Source organism: Danio aesculapii, chromosome 13, assembly GCF_903798145.1.
Source record: "Danio aesculapii chromosome 13, fDanAes4.1, whole genome shotgun sequence".
Classification (NCBI taxonomy): Eukaryota; Metazoa; Chordata; class Actinopteri; order Cypriniformes; family Danionidae; genus Danio; species Danio aesculapii.
Window position 1 is genome coordinate 23148254 of NC_079447.1, and position 26323 is coordinate 23174576.

Consider the following 26323-nt stretch of genomic DNA (forward strand, 5'->3'; position numbering starts at 1 on the left):
CCTCATACTATTAATCACAGCATCTGAATGACGATCAAGCTAATGAAGTATTTCACAAAACAATGATATACTTTTTTTCCTCCAGTAAAATCACAGTAAGAACTGAATGATAAGACACTATTCGTAAACTGCATTAAACCAAAGACAATAGAATACACAAGACATGTCACTCGTATAGTTTGAAATGGAGAAAAGTGAATATGGCGAATAAAGCCCCGCCTACCAGTACAGAAGCCAATCATCGATCACTATAAACTGAAGTTTCTCTGGGGAGAAGCTTGGACCAGACGTCTGTTTTTACAACATTTTCTGTGGTTAACAAATGCACTGGAATCTCAGCGAATACTTGCTAGTAATATATATACACACAAAGCTTGAAATCTGTACTTTTAAGTGAAGTCCACTTGAAAATGCCCCACAAACTAGTAAACAAAGAGTTGCTGTCATTTCTGGAGGAAATTCGCCATCATGAACAAGTTGTGAATTACTTCTGAAGAGCAGCTTATGAAGAACAGCTATAAATAAGGTTGGTGTCGTGATCTCATTTCGTGATTCATTTCGTGATTTCGTGATGGTGATTCCAAATATGTAATGTAATTTTAAGTTTGGCAAGCAGTTTTGGAGAATTTGATGTTTCCCTATTCAGACAGAATGCCCAAGCATATTGCCCCAGAGGCATTTCAAAGATGGCCGCCGAGTTAAATGACTTGCCTTAAAGGACTTTTGATTAAACAGTTTAGATGTGTCTGTTGTCTCATTACAAGCGTATAGAAAAACACATAATATAAACATTAAACTATCAAAAGATACAGTTAAACAAGTAATGTCGTGATGCTGTGACGAGATGGGGTTATATTACTTAATAAAATGTCAAAATATCTTGAATAAGGGTTAACCATACACCTTATTTAAGCAATTTAACCCAAATCGCATCCAAAAAACCATTGAGATAATGGAACCGGATGTGCTGAAATTTTCAAAATAAGAGTCCCGCATTTTTTTTTTTTAAACTGGGACTTTTAACCATAACATTTGTTGTTATGCTAACCAGGAAACGTTGTGGTCAGTAAAATGCATTTGAGGCATGCAAAATAATGATTCAGAATCTCACTTAACATTCAGTGTTTTTTGTATTTTTCTATGGTATTTTATTTAAATGAGAGTTATATAACGAGGAAACAATGTTGTTTGATGCTCATGGTATGTCTTTCCATTATATTATTCTTATTTACAGTTTCCATATGGTGCCTTTAAGCTTTTATTCACATGTGAACGTTGGCTCAATCATGTTTGCTTGATGTGTAAAACCCAATGAGGTTTAGTCTTGTGTGTTTTACATGCACTGTAAACCCTAATGCTGTAACTAATTAATTGAACTGAGTTGTATTAACTTAAATCATTAAAATTCGTTAATCTTAATTAACCTAGATGAGTATTTAGAACTTTTTCTTATTTTTGAGTTTGTAAAAATTAAATCTTTCAAGTAAGGTGAACGATTTTGCTGTGTTTAATTTATACAAAATGTCTCTTTAAAGTTTCATTAACTCAAAATCTTTCAGCCCAGTGATTTTGCGTGTGACGTCATCCAGGTTCACGTACGTTCTCGTGCTTCATTCGTTTTTTCAAGATGGCGGATCGGCCTCGCTTCACACTACAGTAAGTAAACTATTTACAAATCCAAGAAATATTAAATTTATGTTTTAATCAATATAATCACAGTAACAGTTCAATGTAATGTAGAGTTTGTCTGAATGCGTTTACATGTCGTGCATTACAGAAAACGTGTTTAGCCCCACTTGTTGCTAAATAACGTTAACATTACTGTTTAAAAAAAATTGAACCAGTGCAACGTTAGCGTTAGTTGTAATGTGTTAACTATGAATTTTAACAGTGTTTTAAGGACAAAAACATTTGAAATCGGCAGATTCAATTTTTAACATATTTTTAAATCTTGGCGCGAGCATGCGTTTAGGTTGTCATGGTGACGCGCGCTCACACAACCGCACGTCATGGCACTGCGCTGAACTCTGTCCAGGCTGTGAATGTGGTATTATCTTCGCGATCTGTAGGCACTACGGAAACGAAAGGCGCATAATCATAACTCAAATAATCTCCGCCTAAATACTGAACGGTATTTTCCGATGACGGGCAAAAACTTAGCCTCAAAACGTAGCTGTCTGTCACACACAGCTTGTTGCATGCTGATCCATACACGAGAGCCTAACGGAGAACATTTAAGCTGTGCTCCTCACCTGAGCAGGTACAGAGCAGAGCTTCATCTCACACTAGCACATTGAGGTAAAGTTGGTTTTATATTCATACATTCGTCCAGTAACAACTTGTGACTCTCTCCATATGTCGTTTACCATGGTACTTTGTGTATTCGGTCTGAAATCACATGCAAGTATGACATGAAAACAACATTTCCGTTACACTTAATGCACATTTTTTTTGACTGAACAATGTTGTACTTTGAAAGTCATTGGCTGCTAATATGATTTTACTGTTTAGAATATGCAAAAACTACTTTTCTGAAATTATATTATATTATTAAGAAGAAAGTCTGAATGTGTAAATATAAAACTAACTTTACCTCAATCACCAGTACAGATCAGCACTGATTATTTCCCTGCGATCGAGAAGACATCTCTGCATATCAATGATTACCTGATCAATGCGATCAGTTAAATGATTTTAAATGTCATTTAAGTCAAACATGTTAAAGGTATGGTAAACGTTTTTTTTTTCCAATCTATTTTTTAAATATTTACTCTGGAGAGAATATATATAGCCTAAAAACAAAGTATGCCTATCTATAACAAAGTAATACAAAGTAAATTAAATTATTAAATAAAATATTAAATAAAATAATAACAAAACAAATATTCTAATCATCCAGACATGGTAAATAAGAAATAGTTTTTCTGATGTGCAAATTTTGCAGCTTAAAATATATTTATATCTTAAATATATATATTTTTAGGCTATATATTTTTACATCATTAGACAATAAGGTAAGTTTTGTTATTTCTAGCTTTTAAAAACAGGCCTTAAATTTATTTGTCGTCCTATTCAGTTTTCAAAATTTCAATACTGTTTAAGTTAAATCCGTGTTCATCGAATCAAAGCAACTAACATGATGATCAGCTCTATTGCTAACCGTTTTGGGGGTTGACGTTAGACATCATGCAATTGTACTACTTCCACTCTCAGCTGAATGACACTGACTTTGTGTACATACAGAATTGAAGGTCGGTTGTTGCTGACTACAGAAAGATTCTTATATGGAGGCATGTAAAAGGTGGGTAAAATATTCATTTTGTACTACTATGCCTGGCATATCCAGTTAAAATAAATATTACAGTGTATTTTGCAATGATTCTTTTGCAGCAAGGAAAGTGAAACTTCAGCTAGACCTTGAGTTCAGTTTACAATATGAAGATCCTGATATCAACATCTGATCTGATCAACACCTGATTTTCATCTGAGGTAAAAAAATAAATAAGTAAATGAAACATAATAATATATATTATATAATAATAATAATAATATTAATATATTTTTTCTAGCATTATATATTTTGTAGTGTGGGTTTGTTTTATGAAATTTTCTCTTGTTTTTTTAGCTGCAGAGTACCAACATGTTACAAATGAGAATTTTCCCCACAAATTCTTTGGACAACCGCACCATCACCTATTTCATTTGATGACAATTTTAAGGCAAACAGCATCCAAAACTGGCAAGACAGCAGATACCCTGGCTAATGTTTTGAAGGTTTATGATGAGCAGGTATGTTTAGGGTCATGTATTAAAGTATTAATTAAAATATAAATATATATTTTATTTAGATTTTTTTTTTCTTAATTTTTATCTTTGCAGGAACTGCATGATGTCAGTTCATGATGGACTACTGTTATCAGAGGTCTTTTGGTCTTGCTGCGTGAGCGTGACTGGGGATTCTTCAGGACCACCCTGGTAAGACTTCATTCATTCTTTTCACAATTAGGCATGTTCTATTGAAAAGATGAAAGTTGAGGAGCAACTTTTACTTAACATATTTGTAATCATGACTTGTTGATGAATCATGTAAAATTGGCTCAGTCATATTGATATTGTCCTAACATTAATATCCTTGAATTATATTTTAGATTAATAATCCTGAAGCGCTGACTGAAGATGCTTTATTGGCCCTGCAGTCACTGAGGGTCTCTGCTGTCCTGAAGAATGAATTGGACACCACCCACAGCACACTTCCAGACCTTTCTTGTCTTGTTTGGATTAATGTATGCTCTTCACATAGTATATAGTAAAGGACTTTGAACTTGTACAAAAAGTTTTGCTTGGCATGGATGATAGAAAATAGAAAGTCGATTAGCATAGAATCCTTAAAGAATGAGTTGATGTAGAGCCTTTTTTTGTACTCAATAAAGACTGTCACTGGGGTAGTAACTTCAAAACATGTATGTACCTTTAATTGGTAATGGTGCATTTTATTATATATATATATATATATATATATATATATATATATATATATATATATATATATAGAGAGAGAGAGAGAGAGAGAGAGAGGAGAGAGAGAGAGAGAGAGAGAGAGAGAGAGAGAGAGAGAGAGAGAGAGAGATTGTCTAAAACGTAAAATTCTGTCATTTACTTACTCTTCACTTGTTCCAAACCTGTTTGAATTTCTTGCTTCTGTTGAACACAAAAGTTATTTTGAGGCATTGACTTTCTAATAGGAAAACAAATACTGTGGAAATCAGTGGTTCCAGGTTTCAGCTTTTTTGTCAAAAATAACCTTTTAAGTGTTCAACAGAAGAAAGAAACTCAGACAGGTTTGGAATAAGTTAGAGTAAATGACAGAATCATAGTTCAACCAAGACTGAATATTTATATATATATGTTTATATATATATATATATATATATATATATATATATATATATATATATATATATATAAACCATTTGATAGTTACTGTGCCAATGACTTTTTTTTTCTAAACAAGAGTCACTTCACAGAATGTGCACTTATTCTTTATTAACGAATGCTTTAAGACTGTAAGTTTCGTAGTTCTTATTAATCTTATTATTATTTAATTTTGTCAAACTTATAGTGTTTTTTTTTTTTTCTTGAAGCTCTTGTTTGATATATTTGCATTTTGGGAAATTCTTATTAATTCAGAATAGTGTTTATTTTAAATCTCCTAATGTCTAATTGTTTTTATTGTTTCATGACATTTGTAATTGCACAGGAGGCACATTTGTACTGTTGGACGTTTTTTCTTTAAAAATAAATGTCTAAAATGGTATTGTCTGTGTGTTTAAAATTACAGATGTATTTTGATAGATTTATGGGGTTTAAAGATTAAAATTATGGCTAATTTCATTTGTGAAACTAAGATGGAGAAGTTAATTTAATAAAAATGCTATCAAAATGTATGAGCTGGGTGACTTGAGTATTTAAAGTTGAAGGAAATTAAAACAATTAGGTTAATTACTATTAAAATGTATGAGCTAGGTGACTTGAGGATTTAAAGTTTGGAGAAATTAAAACAATTAAGTTAATTGCTATTAAAATGTATGAGCTGAGTTACTTGGGTATTTTAAGTTAGGAGAAGTGTCTTGCATGAGTACAACAAACTCAAAACTTGATGTTTCTGTTTACTTAAAATAGAAAATTTCATAACTTAAAAAATTTGACGTAACTGATTACCTCAAATTTTTTGAGTTTTGTCAACTTATTCGGGATTACAGTGTGGTACAGTTAAAGCAGAGATGGTCTTATTGTTGTACAATGCTGCGGATTCACCATTAGAGAAAGCATAAGGGCCAATGTGGATCATGTGTGCCTTCATAACTGAGTAAATAATTTTTAATTTACTTTTACCACATTTGGGTGAATCGGCACTTTCAGACTGAAGGTCTCTGTTGGTTGTGAGTTGCTACAGAGCAGTTTTTGGGGCAACAACAAACTGCAGCACTAATGAGGGAACATGTGAGCTTTGAGACGTGTGTCAAGTGCAAGTTCCTGTAAGCAACCAGAGCAGATCATTAAAATCCCTTTTCCTTTTTTTAATATGAAGAAATCTTCTTTTTTTATTTTCATTTCCCAGACTCATTTAATTAGAGCTTGCAGAGCTTTTGGACTTGTATTAATAATGCTATTAATATTGCGATGAGCCTTCGAGGGGTTCGAATAAATTTAGGATCAAAGTGCTTCTCATTGTTGGATGAGGATCGTAAATGTGTGTATAATCAGCATCTTGAAAGTAAAGCACAGAAAAGGAAGCAGGTGTATAATTTGTTGACTAAGAAGTCAACACTTCTTCATTTGATGAAATGCTTTGTCATTTAAATGGATTTCTCAGGTAAAATAGAGAAGTCTTTATAGATGGCTACTGATTATATATACATTTTTCCAGAAAACAAACCTATTGACATTCACATATTTAAAGGTGCTGTATGAAATGTTTCTGACTCTTCTAAAGCATAAAAATACCATTGCAGATATTTAAGAAACATTCCAAGTGAACATACTTAATCAACTGAAAAACAATGCTGAAGTCAGATATTCTGCTTTGAAAATGTGCTTTGTTTTGGTCCCTTTAACCCGCCCAATGCCAGTTTAGCCAATTATATTTCAGCACCCTCAGTTGTCTTAGTGTAATTCATTCAGTCAAGAAGGTTCAAGCACACGTCCGCGAAATACGACCTCCAGTGGACAGCAGCAGACTCCGAAATGAAACACAATTTCAGAGTTCAACATGAAGTGGTAATTAATTGAGTCACGGTTTGAAAGTACAACTTCAAGCAGCTTGTTTTATTTTTAAGATCTGAGATAAACTACCTGCTGCTGCTTTCAGTGGTATGGCAATAAATGTCATGTAAAATGGCATTCAAACTCACATTGTTAGCATTTAACACTGAACAAAGCACATGAGGTGAGCATTGTCAGTTTTCTGTTCAGATGCAAGAAGTAGACAGCATTTCATATATTTTAGATGTTGATTAGGACAAAAACTCATTTTAACATGGAAAATGTTCCTTCTATCGTGTGCCGTTGCTTTTATTTAGAACACGATTTAAATCAGCCTTTGTTGGTGTCGTCAATCTGGCAACCTGCTCTGGCGTGTTTTGAACAAAGGGTGCAATACCTAGTTCAACCACTGGGTGTCAAACTAACATACTGCATCTTTAAAATAATTCTGTGCTTTCACAGCACCATTTTTGTAATTGATACATGCATAATTTTTCAGTGTTAGTTCATATTTACTAAGTTCGCTTGTGTTTTTTTAAAATGGGAACTTTCTGTAAGTGTTAAAACACTTTCAAGTTTGCTCAAATAAAGCAAGAACAAATTCACAGTGAAATCAGTTTAAAGAGCGAAAGTTATTATATGTGTAAGATTAAATTATTACTTCTCAGTTGTCTTGACAGAACAGCAGAGGTAAAAAGAAAAAAGTCCTTCAGGATCATTTAGATCAATGCTTCTGACAGCCCCCTCCTCATTATACAGACTATTAAAAACTCACTCCGACTGAAATGACTTCTGAATTCAGAGCTGAGCTGCATTTCTACTCTCACTCTCTCAATTATATTGTGCCTTGAAAGCAGATTCAGATTCAGGAAAAGGTCACTGGACTGCATGGAGAGTTTGACCAGCTGTTTAAAGACGCTACAGACCATCACATGAACAACCTCATGCGAGACCCCCATCCTAATGTGTGAAAGGCTCTGCTATAATTTCTTTCATAAAGATCCAATTTTTTTAATGGGCTAAAAATATTATTAAGAAACAATTGTATGTAAAGTTCCATTATTTAATTTTCCCTGCTCAATATTTAATCACTTTTATACATATTTAATTTAATCACATTTTATTATTTCTAAAAAAAATATTTATTATTCATTAATTTTCCACGGCGGTATGAACTGCCAACTTATTCAGCATATGTTTTACACAGTGGATGCCCTTCCAGCTGCAACCCAGTACTGGGGGATACATCCATACACACTCATTTACACACATACACTACAGCCAATTTAGTTTACTCAATACACCCATACCACATGTCTTTGGACTGCAGGGCAACCGGAGCACCCTGAGGAAACCCACGTGAACACGGGGAGAACATGCAAACTTCACACAGAAATGCCAAGGGACCCGAGCCAGCAACCTTCTTGCTGTGAGGTGACAGTGCTAACCACTGATCCACTGTGTCACCCAAAACAATTATTAGGTTATTTCAATAAAATTTTATTTATCAATTTGGTGCTAAAATAATGCTTATTTATCTTAAAATAATGTTAGATTGTTTATTCAGTCTTATTTTTATTTATTCACTCACATTTCTTCAGCTTATTCCCTTTTAAATTAGAGGTCTTCATTTATTCATTACTCAACTCAACTCAATTTATTTCTAGAGCACTTTCAACCAACCACAACGGGTCCTAAAGTGCTGTACATAAAAACACATAACACATGCAAACATGCAAAGTACATAAACTCACAACACATGATTAAAAGCTAAAGAAAATAAGTGCGCTTTCAGTGACCTCTGAAAAGACTCCAAAGTTGGAGATGTTCTTAAAGAGAGAGGAAGATGGTTCCAAAGTCTTGGAGCTGCAACTGAAAAAGCTCCATCACCTCGATATTTCAAATGTGATCGTCGAATTGTCAAATAGAGATGATCCTAAGAGCCATGAGATCTCACAGGTTGGTGTAAATTAAATAGCTCAGAAATATGCTCAGGGGCCAGGCCATGGAGGGATTTTAAACATACAACAGTACTTTGTACTGAATTTTAAACTGGATTGGTAGCCAGTGTAAGGAAACCAGTACTGGTGTGATGTGCTCTCCTTTTTTTCTGCCTGTTCATAGTTCTGGACCAGCTGCAGACGAGACAGAGAGAGGCCCTCACACCCTGATACAATGCATTGCAATAATCCAGACAAGAAGAGATGAAGGCATGAACAAACTTGGCAATAGACCTGAGATAGAAAAAAATATTTTTGACAACCGCATTAATTTGGCAGTCAAATTTAAGCTCAGAGTCAAACATAACACCAAATTTTTTTACAGAGGAATGTATTTTTCCAGAAAGCAATGACAGACTGTCATCAGAATTCGAACCTTTTTGACCAAAATCAATCAATTCACACTTGTCCTCATTCAGTTGGAGAAAGTTATTCGCTAACCAACACTTCAGATCACTTCACATTACTTTTTACTTTCATTTTGTATTAATAGTAAAAAAAAAACACTAGAACTATATCTTTTTTTCACAGCAACGCCATTTGCCTCCCAACAAAACATTACAATACATTTTCATTTTAAAATCTAAAGAATATTTGTGGAATGTAAAGTTTCCATGGTCCTTCCCTGAACCATCCGTGCCAACATACCACATTTCTATTTAAAAGCAGTAATATTTCCTTTCCATCACTGATTTCTCAAGCAAACGCACAGCACTGATGTAAGATTTAGCTGAAATGGCAGGAAACTGTTTGTGCTGTCAAATTTAAGGAACATCAGCACAAAAACCCAACTTTAAAATATAACTTTATAGAAAAATAAAAATAGACATTCTAAATGCTGAACACTGGAAAGAAGCTGAAAGCAGGAGAAGCAGAGGAAAGTTTGAGTCTCCAGCGCTGAAGCGCTGGCCTACTGTCCTGGAACAAGCATAATCATGACATGATAACAAGAGAACACTGTACAGTACATCACACACTGCAGTATGCATGAGATACAGTTTCTCCAATGCACATGGATCTGCACTGATCCTGAGTGCCAAGCAGGGTTCATTTCAACTTACCCACAATCCTCAGAGCACAGAAATCAGAGAAACCAGCCTGCAAATAAAGCAGGGAAGGAACAGCACATATTCTGTGCAGTTCAGACTCTATGTGGGGCTTCCTTTCTATTAGCAATTCCACAAATCAGATGCAAATGAAATCTAAAATGATGTCAACTGAGTTCGTTCATTACAAGTTTTGGGATATTACAGCTTAAATGAACTGCAATTATTTTTTAGTCATTTGATTCTGATTGGCCAGCATTACCACTCAGATGATGTACAGTCAGCTGGTCTGTATTGCAAATTAAAACCTCAAAATAATTCAAATCACATATTTAAAACGTAAAAATAATTTCTTGATGAAATATTTTCAAGACTGAGGTATAGGCGAGAAGTGTATTTGTGCGTCAATATAAAAAAGATACACAAACAGTAGGTTCATAGAGCATAGAGTGTTTCCCAACCCTGTTCCTAAAGACACAGCAACAGTACACAGTACAGTACTGTTGGTGTGCCTCCAGGAACAGGGCTGGGAAACACTGCCATAGAGGACAACTATGTGTCAAAAAACATCATAAAAGTATCATATTTTAAAGTTTTTTTCACTTTCAGGGACATAGATTTCTTTATCAGCATCACTCCTCATAATAAATTCTGAAAATGTATTTGTTTTAATAATTTAACTCATTAAATTTGCTTACATAATGTCACTGTTTTTATGCAAAGGAATAAAATGTCTTATTTTTCATTCAAGAAGCTATGAAGGATTATTATTATTATTATTATTATTATTATTATTATTATTATTAAGTCAGTCATCGGAATCAATCTTAATTTTGTTGCTTTGTTATACATTAATTCTAATAACATTTTAAAAAACAATCACTCCTACACACAAACACTGACATCATATTAACACCCACATGTTGCAACACTGGCTCATTGTGAATACATACCACCGTATACATTTCTGGAGAGAGCGAATTATATAGCCAGAGGTACGAATGGCTATACGTAACACTATGAGGTAGTATGACAGCACCAACAGCTTCTGTTTCTTTTCGCGCTACCAGCTGAAACTGTTGATCAGTTCGCCATGTGTCTCGCCGCATACGTTGGCAGACTTGAGACGCAGAGATCACAATGACAGGGTTCTAATCTGGAGAAGAACGCTTCCAGAAAGCAGGCAAAACATTAAATAAACAAGTAAATAACATGGTGAGAATATGGTAAAATTTGAAAATATGGTAAAAATCAGGCAGCCGTGAGGGTTTTCCTTTTTCTGGATTTCTTTTGAAAACACTGTTGGTTGGGTTTAGGGAAGGCGGTGGGCGGAAGCCGGTTGGCTGGTGCTTTTGAAAACCCTATCGGTTGGGTTTAGGGAAGGGGTGGGTGGGTTTTGTATCAGTCGGTTGGTCGGTCAGTCAGTCGACATCAGCCTCTGGTGGATTTTTGCAAGATGATAGCCACGAATGACACTCACGAGAGAAATTTAAGATCTAAAAAAGTGTACACAGTGGCTTCTGGTTGATTTGCGAAAACAAAAACTGCAAAAAAAAAAACAAAAAAAAACATACCTCCTGGTATGCATTTATCAATCTCCAGATATTTATACAGGACTACGTATCCATAACATCATTTTAAATTTATTGGGGCTGCAGTGGGTCAAAAACAGAACACAAGAAAAAAGCAAGTAATCCTGAATCCAATCCTGAAAATGCGCCATAATAGTACACAATTTACATTAAAAAAATGAGAATTAAAAAATAAATCTGCTAAAATTGTTGTGCAGCCTTGCCAACCATATGGAAACCTGTGGACAAAAAGTGTTACTTTTTGCTTAAATGCCACTGGGGTAAAATTTTGGCATTTTAACAGGTGGTGTCTGAGTGCAACTTTTTTTGCATCTATACACATTTTTGTCAACATTTATACTGCTTGGAATAAAGGGCACCTATGAGGGAAATCATCTTTTGGGAGCTGTTAGGACAGGACAGTGTGTAGGTATAGTGTGTTCGCAGTCATATTGGAGTGATATAAACACAATAAATCTCTTTTTTTTAATTTCCTGACGTTAAAATAGTATCCACATCCCTCCCCCTGAACAGCCACGCATTAACATGTCTCCGTAGTAACGCGTATAATCATATCAACAAGACAGGACCTGCGCAAAGCAACTGGGATTAAAAGATCTGTTCAGTTCTCTGTGATCATCAGTCATCATCAAATGTGATCAAGAATGAGTTTTACAAGTTTAAAACGTTTTTAAAACAGTTCAAGTTTGTAATGAATTACAGCGATTTTACCGTCTTTATCACCATGGTCGCATGTCAGTACAATTATAAAAGAACACTCTTCAACCCCAGTTTGTGGATGCTAAATTTATTTTTTACATTAACATAATAGATATCCTTACAGCAGTGGATATTAACGCGTATCCTGTCACATTTGCCGTACAAAAACTGCAAAGTTAAACGCACGCAATGTGTGTGTCTGTGTGTGCATGAACCTTATAATGACATTGTGTGTGACTCATCATTGCAGAAATGCTTGAATGAACTCCACAACAAATACATCAAATAATCAAGTTCTTACTATAGTATTTCTCACAAACGTTACATGAGATCTGCTTCCATCATGTCTGTCACTATGCTGTTTATCTGAAACAGCCAGAGATTGAGGCACACTCCGTCTGGGAACGGTGGGCAGGGAGGACTAGCATTAAAGGCACAGGCAACAAAAACAGCTACATTGTGTTCAGAGCAGACAATTCCAACATTCTGAAAGGTATAATAAATAATCTGATGTGTGTTTTGAGCTGAAACTTTACAGACACATTCTGGAGACACAATAGAATTATCTTAAATCTTGAAAAAGAAGTCAAATAGATGCCCTTTAACACAGACAAAAATTATTTCCCAAAAAAAAGTCCATAAGAATGCAGAGGGTTTTAGAATTTTGTGAATGACATCAGTTTGTTTAGTCTAAGGGTGCTTTCACACCTGCATTATTTAGTTTGGTTGAATCACACTAGAATTGGTTTTCCCTCTTGGTGCTGTTCGTTGAGCAGGTGTGAATGTAGCAATCGCACTCGAGTGCGCACCAAAAGCGGACCAAAAAAGCATACGGAGACCTACTGGAAGAGGTGGTCTCGGTACACTTTCAAACAAGCGCTGGAGCGGTTCGTTTGTGGTGAGAACAAGATCCGAACTAAAACAGACCCAACCTCAAAAAGTACTGCTCCTTTTGGACTACTCCAGCTTTCGTAGTCCAATGTGCTGTCCCATCTTATGGGGTTTGGAGGAAAAATATTTGTTGACAGCGCTTTACCAACCGTTTTATACAGAGAGAGAGAGAGAGAGAGAAAGAGAGAGAGAGAGAGAGAAAACATTACCTGATGGATCGTTGGTAGTATTTCCGGAAGATGACCATGTCACAGTTTAGCTAAATTAATTCACGTCTCCTGCTAATGCCTTCACCGACTGCAATGCATTAAAACATTGTTTTCCAGTCACAGCTGTGCTTCATTCTCAAAATGTTTCTAAATGTTCTCTAAAGTGTTGTATACAAACTATATAGTATACTATGACCAGGGAAACAATCAGCCAGCGCAGTGGCATTTTATGTCTGCTGGTTTGTTTACTTGTGGAACTTCCATTGGTATTTTCCCACATGTTAATTCTGACCAATCGAAAAGCAGTTTAGGAAATACGGTCAATAACATCTGGCCAATGAGTGATGTGGATTTTATCCCATGACTGCATTTTGGTTCTTTTCAACTGGTTTGGACCAAAACAATCAGTGTGGTGTGAAAAGGACCCAAAACGGCAGAAAAATGCTACAATGTATCATTAGTTGCCCTTGGTCCGGACCAAATGAACCGAACCACAGGTGTGAAAGCCCTTTAAAACGTCATGCTGTTCAAAATATTTGAACTATGCCCTTTTCTCAGAATCAACCAATTAGCTCAATAGCATTTGTAAATAATCCCTAATGGGTTCTAATGGACAAACATCACCCAAACAGACAAACTGAAACAAAACTGTTCTATATTCATGTATAAAAGCACTTACAGGTACATGAACAGAAATGAGCATCCAGCAAGATTAGTAAATCATTTTTATATAAAACTGTTTTATATACACAGCATTTTTATAACCACAGTGTGCAAGTCTACCTTTTAAAGGCCAGCATTAATACTTTTATTAGCGTTAATGTGTGGTTTATTAGCCTATCAATCTTCTCTGTTTGTTGTCTTGGGCTTTTTTAAGGACAAAATACAACATTGGGAAGCCGAATAAAGAGTTGAACATGTAAATAAGATATAAACAGGATGCATTAAATCACTTTTTGATTTAATAAGTCCGACAGAGTTTGTAATAAAAAATAAAAAAAACATACTTGTGAAATGTGAGTTGGTATTTAGTCTCTTCAACATACTGTGCTTTTCTAAATAAGTTCTCCTCTCGTGGGAATGGAGTGGACGGTGTGTGGGAGCCAGCGGAAACGCAGCCTGCTCATCGGAGACTCGTCTGGATTCTCAAACTCAGAAAAGCCCAGATGGTTGAGGATGGCATAGATGCCAGCTCGAGCTGCCACCTGCAAACCAGCACAACTGGCTTTCAAACACTTTAACAGTAGCAATAACCGATAAACTGTTACTTCGTATTTCTGAATATGTCTAGAAGTTCAAACAAGTGTGCAGCTGCTAACTTGTCCTTAAAAGGGACCTATTATGCAAAAATAACTTTTATAAAGTGTTTCAACACAGATGTGTGCCAACAGTTTGTAAATAAAGCCAGCCTCGAATGATAAAAAAATTATTAATTGATTTTTTTTAATCACACTTGTTAAAAACAGTCAGCAGAAACATTTTGATCAACATTTTCCGTTTGTACATGTCATCGGAGGAAGAAAGCCCAGCCTATTAGGGATGACCTCTCCATACTTAGCATAAACAGCCCTTAGTGGGAAGCAGTCAATTTTAGCAACACACTTTTTTTCAAAATAGGTCAGGGAGCACAATCTCATTTGAATTTTAAGCGACGGTCACCAAAATGGCACAATTTGGATCAAAGCCTAAAAGGGGCAGTTTCAAAGAGTTATAAAACATTATTTGTATGGTATTTTGAGCTGAAACTTCACATACACACTCTAGGGACATTAGAGATGCTTGTATAACATCTTGTAAAATGGGCATAATAGGTCTTTTTAAGGACAGCAGGATGACAGTAAAATGCTTCTGTGGCCTTGAGAGAATGTTAAATTGGTGTGCTTTTAGTCTTGACTTGAGAAACCCGGCAAAGTTCACAAAGGTTTTCTTTTGAAATCTGATGATGTTAAGTGGACAAATGAGGTAAAACCTGTTTCTTTCTCAAGCTCATTTATGTCTGTTCAAACATCATCTGGGCACATGCGTAGAAAATTGAGCAGTGCAACACTTTAACATAATATTCCATTAATTAATGTATAGTAGTCAACATTTGAAGTGGTTCAAAACCTTTCATCAAAGTTGTCCTAAAACTATTCAACACCCATTCTTGTCTTTTTTTTTTTTTTACTTTTTTTTTTGATCCACTTCAAATGTTGACAACTGTAATTTATTTACTAGCATGAATTATGAATGAACAATATTGTTCAGCATTTATTAATCATAGTTTAATAAACTAATTTCAGAAGAAACATACACAGATCATTGACAAGGCTAACTTATCACTGACAATCATATAATTATCCAATCAGCACTAGAACAAACACCTAGAAACAATCAAGTCCTACACCATTATTTCTCTCTAACTTTAGCTTCGCTCCACCACGTCTGTAGCTAGATCAGATATGGTTGTGGCCGGAAGTTAGCGAGAATTATTTATATTATTTATAAAATATGCCATTTATTGTATTTTGTTACCATCTACCCCCACCCCAACCCTAAACCCAACAGTCACAGTAATATAAAAACAGTAGTTGTACAAAGTATTATTGATGTTGTTGAATGAGCAACTTTATTTTCCTCAACTATTGTTAATAAAGATGAATGAATACTCTAATAAATAAATTGTTAAATACATTAAAGGATATTTACTAATGAACTGTTCTTTTAAAGTTTGAACGTAGCCCTTTTTAACAATTGCTTCCCTTTACTGAAGCTTTGGATTCAATGTCTACGTTTCCATGGACATCAGTAATCGAATTATTTGCCTTAATCTGAATAAGAGAATACTATGATTAAGGTGTTTGCATGAGTTGCTTTTTGAATGTTCCTTTCATGATCCAGTTTTACATGTTACAGCACATAATTCGATTAATGTCATTGCGTCGCCATCCACATTTCTTCTGGAGTTTCATGTACTATCGGGTGTTTTATTTTTAATTTGTCGAACTGAATTTTTAAACTGCAGTTTGGCACTTTCACTCTGGAATATGTCATGCATGCCCCCCGTGACAAACGAGATATTGTATATGTGAGTATGAACTGCTGGTAGAGTGTTGTTTTAAGGAAATTTGATACTGCATGGCGAATGGGAGAAAAAAAACCTCCACATTTCATGGTGTGTGTGTCTGTGGTCCTTCAGTGACTCGGTAGGTGCAGAGAATAGTGTCAAACAGCCGTGTGTATGGAATATATTGTCACAAAATGCGGTGAAAATCCTACAGGACGGTAATAGTTTGATTGCGGTGTTTACATGTCTGTACTGTACTTCAATAATGCGACTTAAATCTGCTTACTCCACATGTCTTAATTCGATTTCTGTTTAGTTTGATTATGACCTTAATCGGATTAATCAAAAAACGCTGTTTACATGGTAGACTCTTAATCAGAGTATTATCTTTATCGTATTAAAGTCTGGTTATTTGTGTCCATTTAAACGTAGTCAGTGTTCCTTATTTGTTTCAAATCAATATTTTGCTTACAATTATTTACTTACATGTGGGAAGTAAATATTGCACATATTATAGTATTTTAGATCAAATAAGTCTTAGTCCTGATTCTCTCATAAAATTTGTTATTATTTCTATTCCACTTCATGAAATTCAAACATGTTTTTTTTTCTATTTACAGCCACAGTTTTATAATAAGGTGACCTACAGCCTTCCAGATGTCCACTACCCTGTCAAACTAGGGTTAAAAGCTGTGGCTCTAAACTAAGGTTTGACTCGGGAAAGCTCTGAATGAGACAGAATACATTTACAACTTCATATTGACAGACTGACATTTTCCCATGAATGTTTCATAGAGCTCAGAACTATGTTTAGCTGCAGCACGGTGACCCTGAGGAGAGCTCAGCCATTCATCTGGACACAAGAGACTGGACCACTGCACCACTGTCCCATCAGTCTCTTAAAAGTAACTCAAGAGAGAAACAAAAGCACTATAGTGTGGAGTATGTCTATCTGCAGAACAAAACCAAAGTCAAACTGGATCTAAATTTTAAAGAGGTATATAATGAAGTGTCAAAGGAATATCTTTGTTGTGATAAAGTGACAAAGGAATTTGTATGAATTATGTTAGTATAGTACACAAATATTTATTCATTCGTTTTTATTCGGCTTAGTCACTTTATTCATCAGGCGTCACCACAGCAGAATGAACCGCCAACTCATCCAGCATATGTTTTAACAGTGGATGCCCTTCCAGCTGCAACCCAATACTGGGAAACATCCATACACTCTTATTGACACACATCATACACTATGGCCAATTTAGTTTATACAATTCATCCATAGCGCATATCTTTGAACTTGTGGGGGAAAACCGACACACCCGGAGGAAAACCACACCAACATGGGGAGAACATACAAACTCCACAAAGAAATGCCAACTGACCCAGCAGGGACTCGAGCTAGCGACCTTCTTGCTGAGAGGCGACAGTGCAAACCACTGTCTCCCCAGTACACAAACATGAAGCTGATATATTTTTAAATTAAAATCTGTGCGAAAAAAAATACATAAGAAACACATAAGATTCTTCTTTCATATAAGCTATTTTCTAATCAAAGCAATAAAAGTGAAACATTTAATTTGTCATATCTTAGAATGTATCATATTTAAACTATTCTAAAGGCAAAACTACTATCCTACATTTTTATTATAATATACTTGTGACAACAACTATAATGTCATTCAGTCTAATTATATTTCTGCACCAACAAATCTTCCATATTTAGAACAGAATTCATTTAATGACATGTTCATACACATTTTAACTACTAAAATTCCATGATTTTTCCAAGACTTTCAAGTAAATGTTCATAACATATAATTTTTTATGCAATATCTACACTGAAAAAAGTGTTGCATGCCAAACTGTTGCAAACAATTTATTTGTGTTCAATTTAAACAAACAAATTAAATTGAGCAATGTTCAACTTAATTTGTTTGTTTAAATTCAGCCTAAATAAATTGTTTATAACCACTTAATGTGAAAAAATTGAATAAATCTAAGGAATCATCTTTGAATAATTTTTTTCAGTGTACGTATATGTGGTAAATAAGAAAAACAATGCACGTTCAAATTTATTACAGCAAATCTTTAAAAAAAAACCCACAACAATCTACTTAGTTTTAACTTTATTTTTGTTTCTATGTTAAATTTATTAAAATAATGCGTACACTAACAATTTGAGAGTATTTGATTGACCAAAGACAAAAGACAACAAACTAACGTATATTCAAGTATACAGATATTTTATAAACAAATTTTCATGATATTTTCTAAACTTTATATTTAGACAATTTACATAAATTTAACCTACTTTATAGAACTCTTTAAATGTATTTATTCATTATTTAATATTATCATAAAATCATTAAATAAAAATGTATGTGGTAATAGTAATCGTGTCAGGCTTCACCTGGTACATCCACTGGCTGAAGGGCCGCCTCCAGGAGTCTTTCTTCTCCAGATGGAGGTACGAGTTGAACAGGATGAGATAAATGTAGCGCTCGAGATACTGCAGGCTCCGTAACCGCAACCACTGAGCGTCAGCCTCTGATTTAGCCATCTTAATCTGAGGGGGAAGAAATGCCAATTAACTCACTGTTACTACTTTAGGTTCACTATACATTTTTGGAAAAAATCTGATGTTCATTCATTTTTTTAGATCTTTTAAAGATTTTTTTTAAAGATTTTATATAATAAGTAATATGAATGGTTGAGGCTGTTATAATATATTTTTTAAATCTAGTATGCACTAAAACGTGGTCATACATTACTTAAAACATTAAAATGAGTAAAAATATTGCCTTAAAACAACAAGTTGACTTTACTTTGAAAAGTGTGAAAATTCATTGGAACTTGGAACGGTTAAGTTGAATTAAACAATTAATTTACTAATCATTTTAAGGCAATGTGTTTACCCACTATTTTAAAGTCAAATTTAATAATCATCTTAAAAGCAATTGGTTTACTCACTTTTTTTTAGGTAAAGGTCGCTTTTTGCAGTGTACATGTTGTTTTTGTGTATTTGTCAGAACATCTTATGTAAATGATTCACCCCAGAGAGAATTTATTAATCCTACATGTTTTATCAACTGATAAAAGAGAAGACAGGAAAGGATAGGGAAAAAAGAGAGAAAGGGATCGGGGATTTATATGTCACCAGTACCAAAGCATAGCATTTGATTTATTAATTTACATCAAGTCACTTTTGTCCTGTTATCACCAATGTGCATCCCGCCAGGCCATGTCTGAGATCGTCTAGGATGTTTTTAAAGCCGAATATCTTTCCCATTTCACAAAGTGTTCATATCATCCTTTTACGACACTAATACTTCACAATGATGTCCAAGAAATGCACAAACAGAAAGTGCACATGAATTTTATTCCACAGGTTCAAATTAAACATTTTTGGACTCCATTGTGTGTTAATGAATTAGGAGTAAATAAAAGCGGTGCAAATTCAAATCAAAAGCTTCAGACAAAGTTTACATGCATTTAGAACAATGAAACTCCTTTTAATTAGCCTAGACATTTTAAATCTAGTACATTTCCACTCTCTCTGCAAATGAATGGTATTATTAGAGTTAATATGGGGCATCTAAGCATGACTCATTTCTTGTTCAGTGTGTCCAGAGTGTATAATATTCACTGATCCATGTTGATTAGTTTCAATATGCCCCAATTATGCTTTATTAAAGACTCTTAATTTTTTTCTCTTACATGCAGTCAAGGTCAAACCTTTTGTAATTTTGTCATAGTATACATATAAATCATCTCATTTCTCAAAGTGTCCTAAATGATTCATTTGAAGATTTGTTCTTGAACTTCTCTTTCCTGTGACCCTTCTCTGCTCTGACCGGTCTGAATGGCCGCTGTGTTATGTCTGATCTACAGTTAACAGCACATGTCAGAAATCAAACACTCACTTTATGGAGCTTAAAATGTTAAAACAATCTTGAATTTGAATTGTGTTCACTTGAACTATTGGCAATAGCTAGCACGACTATACTACAGCTATTGAACTATTGACGGCAGCTAGCTCTCTGCAACTCCCACATGGTCGCCCACTGATACTAAGTACGGCTGCACCCAGTCAGGAGATCTCATGGGAAAGCTAGGTTGCTGCCAGAAGTGAGTTAGTGAGACCAGCAGGGGGTGTTCAACCTGTGGTCTGTGTAGGTCCTAATGCCCCAGTATAGTGATGGGGACTCTTTACTACTCAGTGAGCGTCGTCTTCTGGATGAGACTTTAAACTGAGGTCCTGACTCTCTATGGTCGTTAAAATCCCGGCATCCTGGCCAAATTTGCCCACTGGCCTCTGTCCATCATGACCTCCTAAACATCCCCATATCATAATTGAATTCATCAATCTGTCTCCTCTCCACCAATCAGCTGGTGTGTGGTGTGCAGTCTGGTGCAATATGACTGCCATCGTGCAATGTGTAAAGCGCTTTGAGTGTCCAAAAATCATTATTAATTTTTATTATTAATAGCAATTTATTAAAACTGAATATTATTTGACGTTAAAACATTTTCGGAATTTGGATTGCTTAACTTCAGTGGTGAACATCTGAAATTCAAGACAGCTGAACAACTGAAGGCAGATTTTTTATATACGTATTTTCAAACTTCAGATTTTCTTGGTTCTGAATTTCTAGACTGCAGAAATTCAGTTTCAAGTTTTCAAGGTGAAGAAATTCAGAACATCAAATTCAATATTCTAAAACTCAAAACAAGAACTTCCAATTGTGAAATACAGATAACACAGAAAGTAGGTAAGGGGTCACAGCCTGATCTCATGAGGAAACAGAAGTATTTTACGTTTTGTCAGTTTAGTGGTTAATTCACACGAATTCGAGTTCAGTCGTACAAAAATGTACAATTTTAAAAAGGAGGTGTGGCACCCAGCCCTGCCCCTAAACCCAACCAGCATTGGGGGATGAACAAGTCATACTTAATTGTACGAATGAGATCGTACGAATTCATACGATTTAGCCACTGAATAAAAATGTTACGAATTGTTGTGAGATTGCGTTGGAGGTCAGGTCTTCAACAGGGAAGAGTAGATGATCACCGAAAAGTCAAACTAAGCATTTTGGCCAATTACAGAGCTGCGTGAATTTGAGCAGGACATTTCTCAGATAATAATAGCCGAACACGCACATTTCTGTGCAACTGATAAATTAGGATGTTTTAAGATAAGTCACAGCTGCAAACAACAAGAGTGAAACACTGAAAAAAATGGTTCATTGCAAATTTTTCCAAATTATTTATATAAGCTGACTTTAAACAAACAAATTATGTTGAACATTCATTCATTTATTCATTTTCTTTTCGGCTTAGTCCCTTTATTAATCTGGGGTCGCCACAGCGGAATGAACTGCCAACTTATCCAGCATATGTTTTACGCAGCGGATGCCCTTCCAGCTGCAACCTATCACTGGGAAACATCCAAACACTCTCTTTCGCCCACATACACTACGGCCATTTTAGCTTACCCAATTCACCTATACCACATCTTTGGATTTGTGGGGAAAACCGGAGCACCCAGAAGAAATGTTGAACATTATTACATTTAATTTGTTTAAATTCAGCCCATACAAATTGTTTACAACCACTTTGCTTGTGTCACTTGCCTCCTGAGTCCTCCGCTGGAAGTGGATCCCCCTGACTTGAGCTCCATCTGTTTGCCACCCCTGTCCCAAACCTGAGGTTCTGCTAGGTACTTACTGACTGGTTGGCATGAAGTTTGGAATTTTCCCTTTCCTGACCAGCCTGTTCCACCCCCACAAGACAATCCCATCTGTATCATCCTGAAGTCCTGAGTCTTCATCCCTCACCAGCCTGTTCTCCTGCCATCACCCTGCACTACTGTGTGGACTGTCTATCTGCATTTCCCTCCTGTATATAAACCTTGTGTTCTCTTGTCTATTCTGTGTTGGGGCCCTCCTTGCCACTCCTGACAAAGATGTTAGTCTCAGTCTGCAATAAAGACATGCTGTACGTTTCTGAATCCAAAAGATATAAAAATAGAATATTTGTTCAGAAATTTTGAAAAGTTGGTAGCCAATGATTTTATTTCCTACTCTGGGTGTGTAAACATTCTTCAAAATATCTTCTTTTGTGTTGAATATAAAAAAGAAGTAAATTTTCATTTCTGAGTGAACCATCCGTTTATGACCATCAAACTCAGATAGATATGCTAAGTCCCTTATTTATCAGGGATTGTCACAGCGGAATGAACCGTCAATATGCAGCAACTGCACCTCCAAAAACTCTTATGTCAAGACAATAAATGCTTCATAACACGAATGTTTTGAAGTCATCAAAGCAGACATTGTTGGTATGCAGCCTTAATTATGCAAACATGTTTGAGGATTCCTTTGTTGGTTCAGAACAGATTCCTCTCATTTAGAACACAGACAAAAAAAAATCTTTAAAACTTTGCAGTCATTTCGTATCCACAGACAGCTACGTAACACCCTTAAATTCAAAAAGCATAATAAATAGGGGTACTTTAGTTTCAAAGTTGGCGCATATGATACATATTCAAACTGATATTCACCTCACGCAGTGGAGATGCAATGTACAGTGTGACTTGTCATTGTGCACAATTTGTGATCCAACTGAGCTGCACCAGTACCTCTGTACATATTCCACAAGATAAAACTCAATATCAAATTTTTAATTTTTTTAAGTAGTCTGTTTAAAAGATTTTTATTCATTTACATTGTTGATCTTCAAGGTCTTCACTTTGCACTAAAAGCATGTTTTAAGCCTCAAATTAAAGACATTCAGAGTGTTCTGGCCTGTCGCACACATTCCAGGGCACTGCAATGGGCATTAATAATCTCTTGGTCCTGTTAAGTGCATCAGTGCAAATGAGAAAAAGGACCTGTAAAGCTGTCTCAAGGCTATGCTAGATAAAAAAAAAAAAAAAAAACACTTGCTATTGAAGCAATCCATAATTCAACATGCCTAAAATAAGGTGCAGTGACTGACTGTGTTATTAACTACATTCTTTACAGACGACCAGTCTTGCTGAAGTTTATGTCCTCACCTGTCTGTAAGTGGATATGATGATTTCACGTAAATGGTAATGCATGGGGGTCATCGTTTCACTGATGACATCCAATGCGACGTCCACTTCTCTCTTCATGCGATGACCATCCGGTAAGACACGTACCACCTGCATCACCGCCTGAACACACACAGAAAGTGTGTATTTTTGTGAGAATATTTATTTATATTCATTCAATCTTTTTCTTTTTAGCTTAGTCCTTTTATTAATCTGGGGTCGCCACAGCGGAATGAACCGCCAACTTATCCAGCATATGTTTTACACAGAGGATGCCCTTCCAGCCGCAACCCAGTACTGAGAAAAGCCCATACACTCTCATTCACACACATACACTATGGGCAAATTAGCTTACCCAGTTCACCTAAATCGCATGTCCTTGGACCTGGAGAAAACCCACGCGAACACTGAGAAAACATGCAAACTCCACACAGAAATGCCAACTGACCCAGCCGGGGCTCGAACCAGTGACCTTCTTGCTGCGAGGCGATCATGCTACCTACTGTGCCACCGTGAAAATTAGCATTCATTCATTCATTCATTTTCTTTTCGGCTTAGTCCCTTTATTAATCCGGGGTCACCACAGCAGAATGAACCGCCAACTTATCCAGCACGTTTTTACGCAGCGGATGCCCTTCCAGCCGCAACCTTCACACATACATACACGTACATACACACATACACTACGGACAATTTAGTCTACCCAATTCACCTGTACTGCATGTCTTTGGACTGTGGGGGAAACCGGAGCCCCTGGAGGAAACCCACGCGAACGCAGGGAAAACATGCAAACTCCACACAGAAACGCCAACTGACCCAGCTGAGGTTCAAACCCGTGACCTTCTTGCTGTGAGGCAACAGCGCTACCTACTGCGCCACTGCATTTCTTAGGATGACTACAGTACAGTGCTTAATTTGATCCTGATCCTGTTCCGGAAAATGTCAGATGTTCGTGTTTTGCATTCCGGCATTAACTTGTGCATTGTAAATACCTGTGTGTGTGTGTAAGAGAGAGGGAGGGAGAGAGAGTATGTGAATCAGTGCAAGTGAAGGGTGTGTGGATTGTGTGTAGTCACCATGTGCAAGTTCAACCAATCATCTTTCTTACGTTTACACTCACTCTCATTGGTTGGTGATTGTTTCGCACGCAGTGAACAGAGAAAATAAATAATGGCATATTGGCATACCTAAGTAATATTTATATTTTCAAAATGGCAAAGAGGCAGTCAAGCATATGTTCATTATTTAAAACCACGAATAAATCTGATAATGAGCCTGATCAAAAGAGATCTTGAGAAGTTGAAACCGCGAATGGATCAGGATAGCGGGAGACAGAAGCAAAGCGATCTCAAGTCAGCCAGAAAACATGACAGAAGAGGTAACTGTGGGCTCTTCTTGAAGATTAGACAAGAGTGAGTGATTTAATTATTTGTTTTTAACTTGGCACATAATAGTGAAGTGAACTGAATAGTGATTGTTCATACGATTTATGTTTGTAGCTACATGCTTTTATTATCCATGACTGACCTATAATGTCATGGCACAAAATAATTAAAGACTCTTCAGAAATGTGATGCTCTTTTTTGCGCTATCACCGTTAAATGACATGTTCCGGAAAACTGAAATTGTGTGGTGGACGTCGCTCACGGTGACTTTTATTTCCTGGTTTTGTTCCGCAATTTATTCATTTATAAATTAAGCACTACTACAGTATATACTATAGCCATATACTAATTGTATATGTACTTTATAATCAACCACAAAAACGTGTGTGTGTTCAAATTTATTAGTTATTAACAAATTAATAAATATTAAGATGTGTAAATGTACCTCAAACTCTCCTTTGGTGTACTTGGCATCAGGAACACTTACAATCTCATCATCTTCACAATCAGGAAAGCCCTACAGAAAACAGGGTCACTTTTATGAAACTGATTTAAACTCAGTTTTGACATTCGTCCCCTCTCATATCAATGTCCTGTAGCTGAAAACTAATTCTTACTTTCCAGCTCCACTTCAAACAGCCGATAGCTGAAAGTGACCTACATTAATGTGCCACAGGGTGAGAGTGCCAATGACCATGGCTGCAGTAGTTCGGTCTTTCCCATCGTGACAGTTGAAGATAAAAGCGCAGCCGGGGTCTTCAGCCAGACTGCTCTTCATGGCCTCCAACAAGCGGTCAAAAACCTGAGGACGAGCATCAACATTTCAACTAATGTGTCAAATCTGTACCAAATGTACAGTGCAGTGACTTGCCTGTTCTGCAGGCGCACAGCAGTCAGGCAGAGGAATGCGCTGGTAACTGAGGCCTGGATGAACGCTCTTATGGTGGACAAAGAGCTCTTGGATGGTGTGACAACTCTTGAACATCCTCATCTGTTTGTCCTGCTCTGTAATCACCTCCAGCCATTTTTCACAGCTCAGGATGTCCTGCTTCAGGGCCAGCTCCATTTCCTGTAGAAAATTACTATGGTTAAAAATCATTCTTTAATCACAGCAGAAATACTTTTTGGTTTTTATCTCAACTCTGATTTTATTCTCTTAAAAAATAAAGGATTTGATGGAATGTCATGTAAGAGAAACCCCTTTTTAGGTTCCTCAAAACCCTCCTTTTAGAGAATGATTATTTAGTTAGTGAAAAAGAATTAGATTATTGAATTTGTCATGGATATATATATCAGAATCAGAAAGAGCTTTACTGCCAGGTATGTTCACACATACGAGGAATTTGTTTTCGTGACAGAGCTTCTACAGTGCAACAGCATTACAGAGACAGGACAAAAACAGATAATAAATATATTAAAAAAAATACAAGTAAGTAGTGAGTGCAAATATACAAATTGACAAGTGTATGTACAGCTATATTACTATATACAGCGTTATATGAGCAGCTGTTATGTGCAAATTGGCATGTAAAGTGTGTTGTTAAATAAGTGTATAAAAGTCTATAGCATGTAGTGATGATGGTCCCACAATTATTATCATCAAATGTTCATGAGA

At 35.8% G+C, this 26323-nt stretch overlaps 1 protein-coding gene and 1 long non-coding RNA gene across 3 annotated transcripts in view; one reads left to right on the forward strand and one right to left on the reverse strand.

Annotated features, from left to right (window-relative positions):
* Nucleotides 1-1395: 1395 nt before the first annotated feature.
* LOC130239956 (uncharacterized) lies at nt 1396-3689 on the forward strand. Its single transcript, XR_008838725.1, has 4 exons — nt 1396-1656; nt 3244-3301; nt 3391-3489; nt 3626-3689. It is a non-coding gene; the product is annotated as an uncharacterized LOC130239956 (long non-coding RNA).
* Nucleotides 3690-13911: 10222 nt separating this feature from the next.
* Nucleotides 13912-26323, reverse strand: part of pald1b (phosphatase domain containing paladin 1b) — a 30975-nt gene continuing 18563 nt past the window's right edge. For both annotated transcript variants that reach the window (XM_056471240.1, XM_056471239.1), the window contains exons 15-20: nt 25580-25777; nt 25370-25510; nt 25154-25225; nt 23306-23446; nt 18659-18814; nt 13912-14404 (exon numbers count right to left, since the gene is read on the reverse strand). In XM_056471240.1, coding sequence (XP_056327215.1) covers nt 14255-14404; nt 18659-18814; nt 23306-23446; nt 25154-25225; nt 25370-25510; nt 25580-25777 — 858 coding nt within the window. In that variant the 3' untranslated portion in view covers nt 13912-14254. The remainder of the gene's footprint in view (nt 14405-18658; nt 18815-23305; nt 23447-25153; nt 25226-25369; nt 25511-25579; nt 25778-26323) is intronic.